Genomic DNA, 7,041 nt, shown 5'->3' with positions numbered 1-7,041 from the left:
CCCATGCCACAGACACACACACTTCTCCACAGTCCCCCCCACACACACACACATCCCCATGCCACAGACACACACTTCTCCACAGTCCCCCCACACACACACACACAAACACACACACATCCCCATGCCACAGACACACACACTTCTCCACAGTCCCCCCCCACACACACACACACACAAACACACACCCTTCTCCACAGTCCCTCCCCCCCACACACACACATCCCCATGCCACAGACACACACACTTCTCCACAGTCCCCCCACACACACACATCCCCATGCCACAGACACACACACTTCTCCACAGTCCCCCCCACACACACACATCCCCATGCCACAGACACACACACTTCTCCAAAGTCCCCCCCCACACACACACACATCCCCATGCCACAGACACACACACTTCTCCACAGTCCGCCCCCATCCCCCACACACACACACAAACACACACACATCCCCATGCCACAGACACACACACTTCTCCACAGTCCCCCCTACACACACACATCCCCATGCCACAGACACACACACTTCTCCACAGTCCCCCCACACACACACATCCCCATGCCACAGACACACACACTTCTCCAAAGTCCCCCCACACACACACACACACATCCCCATGCCACAGACACACACTTCTCCACAGTCCCCCCCACACACACACACACAAACACACACACATACCCATGCCACAGACACACACACTTCTCCACAGTCCCCCCCCACACACACACATCCCCATGCCACAGACACACACACTTCTCCACAGTCCCCCCCACACACACACATCCCCATGCCACAGACACACACACTTCTCCACAGTCCCCCCCCCACACACACACACAAACACACACACATACCCATGCCACAGACACACACACTTCTCCACAGTCCCCCCCACACACACACATCCCCATGCCACAGACACACACACTTCTCCACAGTCCCCCCCCACACACACACATCCCCATGCCACAGACACACACACTTCTCCAAAGTCCCCCCCACACACACACACATCCCCATGCCACAGACACACACACTTCTCCACAGTCCGCCCCCCATCCCCCCACACACACACACAACACACACACACATCCCCATGCCACAGACACACACACTTCTCCACAGTCCCCCCTACACACACACATCCCCATGCCACAGACACACAACCTTCTCCACAGTCCCCCCCCACACACACACATCCCCATGCCACAGACACACACACTTCTCCAAAGTCCCCCCCCCCACACACACACACACACATCCCCATGCCACAGACACACACACTTCTCCACAGTCCCCCCCACACACACACACACAAACACACACACATACCCATGCCACAGACACACACACTTCTCCACAGTCCCCCCACACACACACACACAAACACACACACTTCTCCACAGTCCGCCCCCCCCCCACACACACACAAACACACACACATCCCCATGCCACAGACACACACACTTCTCCACAGTCCCCCCCCACACACACATCCCCATGCCACAGACACACACACTTCTCCACAGTCCCCCCACACACACAAACACATCCCCATGCCACAGACACACACACTTCTCCACAGTCCCCCCCACACACTTCTCCCCTATGCTCTCTTTCCCTTCCACCCTTTTTCAAACTTCAACACTAATCTGTCTTGATAAAGTTCATAGAAGCGGGTGGGATAAAGAGAGGAGAAGGAACAGTTGACAGAATAGAACTCCCCCATGATTTTGCTGCTGCACAAAGTGCCACTCAGTCTGATTCTTGGCTTCAGTGCCCATGCAGTCAGAGCTGTGCCAGGCAGGGAGTAGGCATGAATGAGCAGTGCCATATCAACCCCCACCATCAGCCTGCTGCTTTCTGTTGAAGCATACGTCACGGAGGTCCACAGTAAGAGGCAGTTAAGGTTACGTCAGTACCAAAAGTTTCCGGGCTTCCCAACGGAAGCTGTGAAACATGTCCCCTAGACCTCCAGTGTCGTTAAAAAAATACAAATAACTAGGCTTTCAAGTTGTCTAGAAAAACGTTGTATCTAAATTAACTTCTTAAAACCAATGCCATCGAAACCAGTTAAAATCAAAACATGTTTATCTTTTATCCCCTAGTTTGGGTTGTTAGAACCACATACAGTAGTTCTAAATGCATCCAGCCATGCATTTTGTAAGCATGGTCTCAATTCACTTATGTCATGCGTTATAGTTTATTAACCCGTAAAACAAAAACAATCATTTTCAAGGACTGTGTTTTAAACGATGTCATATTACTTTAAAACAAAGTTTTAATGTTTGCAGAATTATCTTCATGAGTAATATCTCAACCACTTTTGTCATCGCAAACACAGCTACAATGTAATAATTCCAGGTTCAAGTCAACCATTAGGTGAAGCTAGATTTGTGAGGGTGAGAGAGAGAGTGAATCCTGGGTTGGAGACAGAGGAGAGCCCCGTAGGTTACAGGCTGCATGGACAGTTTGGAGGGAAATTGTAAACGGGGATTTGAGGTAAACCAGACTGTGATGCAGTCACACAGTCACACAGCCCTGAGCCCTCCGTTGGGCCGATTGAGACCCGACTTCCCTTTTGATGCACTTTTCTCTCTATTCAAATTCTGACCTTCAATTTGGGCATGTTTCAGCCAGCTATTATTTCGGTTGGAGATCACAGAAATGAAGGCGTGGCAGAGATGCGGCTACTACAGGGTTTCCATTAGGAAAATGTGGCACTGGACATTTGACCGGCAGCATTTTAATTTACCAGACATTTGAAAAATGTACCGGACCCATATAACCTGATTTGGGAATCCACCCACAATGGTCAGAATGACAGAAATCACATTTAGATTATGGTAATTCATATTAATAGAACATGCAAGTTGAGGATGCGGCCCTTTTTTACCTAATTATGATGCACACTTTGAAGATGTTAGAATAGCTGTCCACATGTACCTTTCCTCAGCCAACAACATGAGTAAGAACAGCAAAATCTCTAGCCTATGTCAATCTACTATCTCGCAAGTTTACCTATTCTATTGGTCATATAGTATTCCAAACACTCTGGGACAGTTGTGGGATGGTAGATCCCAAATTCATACAACCAGTAGGCCTAGGTTACATAATTATAAGCACAGCAATTGGAACAATGCATAGGCTCAATTGGACCCTGAATAGGCTCAATTGAAACGCTGCATAGGCTCAATTGAAACGCTGCATAGGCTCAATTGGACCCTGAATAGGCTCAATTGAAACGCTGCATAGACTCAATTGGAACCCTGAATGGCTCAATTGAAACGCTGCATAGGCTCAATTGGAACGCTGCATAGACTCAATTGGAACCCTGAATAGGCTCAATTGAAACGCTGCATAGACTCAATTGGAACCCTGAATAGGCTCAATTGAAACGCTGCATAGACTCAATTGGAACCCTGAATAGGCTCAATTGAAATGCTGCATAGGCTCAATTGGAACGCTGCATAGGCTCAATTGAAATGCTGCATAGGCTCAATTGGAACGCTGCATAGGCTCAATTGAAATGCTGCATAGGCTCAATTGGAACGCTGCATAGGCTCAATTGAAACGCTGCATAGACTCAATTGGAACCCTGAATAGGCTCAATTGAAACGCTGCATAGACTCAATTGGAACCCTGAATAGGCTCAATTGAAACGCTGCATAGACTCAATTGAAACGCTGCATAGACTCAATTGGAACGCTGCATAGACTCAATTGGAACGCTGCATAGACTCAATTGGAACGCTGCATAGGCTCAATTGAAACGCTGCATAGGCTCAATTGAAACGCTGCATAGACTCAATTGGAACGCTGCATAGACTCAATTGGAACGCTGCATGGGCTCAATTGGAATGCTGCATAGGCTCAATTGAAACGCTGCATAGGCTCAATTGAAACGCTGCATAGACTCAATTGGAACGCTGCATGGGCTCAATTGGAACGCTGCATAGGCTCAATTGGAATTTACCTTTACATTTCTATCACGCAATTAAATGCTTCAGCGATCCAGATTTAACAGAGCCATTCCTCCATGACCAAATCATCATTTGTATGTAAAATAACTTGGCTTGAGGTTAAAAATGTCCTCCAGTGATTTTTGAACTTTTCCTCTTAAAAAATTATATCCCAAGTATAAATACAGTTAGGAGAACACTATAGAGTAAAGAAAATCTATTTTGAGGGAAATAATGTTTTTTTTGAGAACTGAAAACTTCAAGGAGTAGGGCATTGAAGGAGTTGGTCCTATGGGAATTTATGATGTCATCGCAAATGAAAAGGTGAAAAGGAGACTGAAGTGCCGGAAAGAAAACGATTGACTAAAGATAAGACAGCAGGTCAGGATTGTGTCCACTACTTGTGTCACAATAAGGTTGATGGAATGACTTTTGGAGACACAATCTTAAATATTTGTTAGTTGATGAGCTTCTCAACAATGTGCCCTGGAGAACTTGTGGAGGTCAGCAGGGCTATCTAACGGGACTGTGTATTTACCCAGAAAACAGATCTGTCACCAACAAGTTGTAAGATGACATAGGGAGGTGATAAAGCTGTTGACTGTGTTAATAGATGATAACAGAAAAGAACACACCGAGTTCATTTAGAAAAGACTCATGGAAACAGAGGATTATTTTATTTTTTTCATTTGAATTTATTTTGTTAGTTCAATTCCTATAGAAGGTGAGGGAAAATAATGGTCACACAAGGGTTTTCTTGAGCATAGTTTTCGGAAAGTCACAGTGTTTTAGACATCGACAAAAAGAGTAATAACACTTCAATTCATTACATGAAGAAGGAAAGGTGAGGAAACTAAATATGGTGGACAGTGTCTGCCACACCTCTCCTTCATTTTCAAGTGAACCCTTCTCTCCAAAAAACAAAAACAAAACATAGGGTCTGTCTGAAACCCCCTCTACTCATTGTGGACAACCCCACCCCCCCCCTCCCAAAAATAAAAGCAAACAAACAAAAACAACTCTGCAACAATAGATATAATTATATATAATATATATTTACTCTTTAAAAATAGAACTTCAGTCTAGTGACTAACATCTGTACAAACTACAAAAATAAAATTTGTATATAAATAATTTATATGGCATGTCATACATTTGAAATAAAACTACAACTCTATGCAGAACCCCCAACCCCTACCCTAGCACTCCTATAACTTACACCCTCATGTATTTCTGTATTGAAGCAGTGAATGAATGTCGGTTGTACTTGAAACATATAATTGTTGTTGTTTACTTCCAGAATGCACAGTAGCTACTTTATTTTTCTTTCATAACTCTATGTACAAAAGAAACCCAAGCTGACACTTAAATCTATTACATTTCCCTGCATTTAAATTGGCAGTGATGTGACCAAATGAACGACCAACTTTGATCATAACACAAAGGTAAAAATGAAATAACAAGAAAATCACTGAAATGCTGGCTTGCATGAGGCCTACACAAACGAGAGAGAGAGCGAGAGAGACAGGGGAAGAGCATGTGACTGCACAGACTTCCTCCATGACACAGGAAGTGGGTCTTGGAGTACTTGTCCTGTTCAAAATGCACTACCTAGTCAACAATTGCACAAGGTTGAAATAATGTCTACCACAACCCTAAAGCAGCCCAAAAAATGTCAAATATATATATTTTTCCCTTTGCATTTGATTTAAATTCCCTTTCAGAATAAGATTGGGGAAACAACCAGCATTTGTCAAACATTACCCCCTAGACCCCAGTTAAGTTGGAGGACAAGGGGGGTGACAAAGTTGACCTTACCCAATGTACAGCTTAGATAAACTCAGGAAAGAAATGAAACCCTTAACAGCTCCTTCAAGTAATAAAACATGTCGACTGCAAAATATCAACTTGACAATAAACAGAATGCAACATGCCAGTGAGCTGGGACACAATGAATGACGCTCAAGAAACGTCAACCCAAAGTGACACAAGTCAAGTTGCTGACTGCACACAGACTTACAGAGCTACAGGTTAATTGAAATGGACAAATACATGGTAATATATGAATGTGCTGTCTGAACACAGGCATTGTTCTGGATGAACAGCCCATGTATAATGGTAGAAGCCAAAGTGGGAGATTCTCTTGTTTGTCTGTACATCATGTCACATTAGTAAATGAAGTCCATATCTGGGGATTCTAAGCGCAAAATAAAAACGGTGAAATTGATGCTCTCAAACAAACACCACATATATCATATTTATGTCTCACTTTGAATATATACTGCGCTTCTGCATTTCAAGAGGGAAGGTGTTGTGAAGGCACAATGGTTATTGTTAGAAGGAAAAGAGGATTTGCTGAGCTTGTTTGTATTTGTACAGTGCAATCATAACCAACGATGGAGAATCAGAATAGATCATCATGTGTTGCAGAGCTTAATCAATAAGACGCCCTCCACCCTCAGCGTAAGAACATCTATAAATGATTTCTCAACTTAGATCGGGGGAGGGGGGTACTGCAAACCATTTCCATTTTTTGAAGTGTAGCAGCAAAAAAACAAACACAATAACCTAATATCTTAACGTCTCACTTTTCTGAACTTTTTTTTTATACATATAGCACATCTTCTTTATCTATACAGAGGGAGGAAAACCCCCCAAATCATGCTATACATCCAAGTTTTACACAAGAGAATATCCAAGTTATACAGTACTCTTTTAAATAGTTGTTTCCCTCTATTTAGTATTAAAATATATATTCATAAATTTATATATTCTTAAAACGACCTTTTTTAATATCTTTAAAAATAAATCCTTGTCTGTGTCTATGTACAGTTGAAAGTGAAAGGGCTGGGTATCGGGAGCTCCCAAGTGAGAGGCAGCCAGCCAGAGATGGATTCCAGACATAGGGGGCAGGGTGGGGTAGCAGGGTGTCTAGTAATCTTTGGCTGCCTGGATCCGTGGGCCAACTGGAACACAAGAAGGAAGAAAGAGGACAGTGAGAACCATTGTTGAACATCAGTCATAACTGCACACACAGAGACATACACAGACAGCTTATGAACAGAA

The 7,041-nt window shown here is 43.8% G+C and overlaps 1 protein-coding gene across 1 annotated transcript in view; it reads right to left on the bottom strand.

Moving 5' to 3' along the window:
- Positions 1 to 5,011: 5,011 nt before the first annotated feature.
- LOC118394650 (protein patched homolog 1-like) overlaps positions 5,012 to 7,041 on the bottom strand; it is a 35,160-nt gene continuing 33,130 nt past the window's right edge. Inside the window, exon 20 of the mRNA XM_052463745.1 lies at positions 5,012 to 6,941. Within this exon, the coding sequence (XP_052319705.1) occupies positions 6,907 to 6,941 (35 nt within the window). The 3' untranslated portion in view covers positions 5,012 to 6,906. The remainder of the gene's footprint in view (positions 6,942 to 7,041) is intronic.

The sequence above is a fragment of the Oncorhynchus keta genome, chromosome 15, assembly GCF_023373465.1.
Source record: "Oncorhynchus keta strain PuntledgeMale-10-30-2019 chromosome 15, Oket_V2, whole genome shotgun sequence".
Classification (NCBI taxonomy): Eukaryota; Metazoa; Chordata; class Actinopteri; order Salmoniformes; family Salmonidae; genus Oncorhynchus; species Oncorhynchus keta.
The sequence above is the reverse complement of the archived record's forward strand: the minus strand, read 5'-3'. Positions and strand labels throughout refer to the sequence as shown.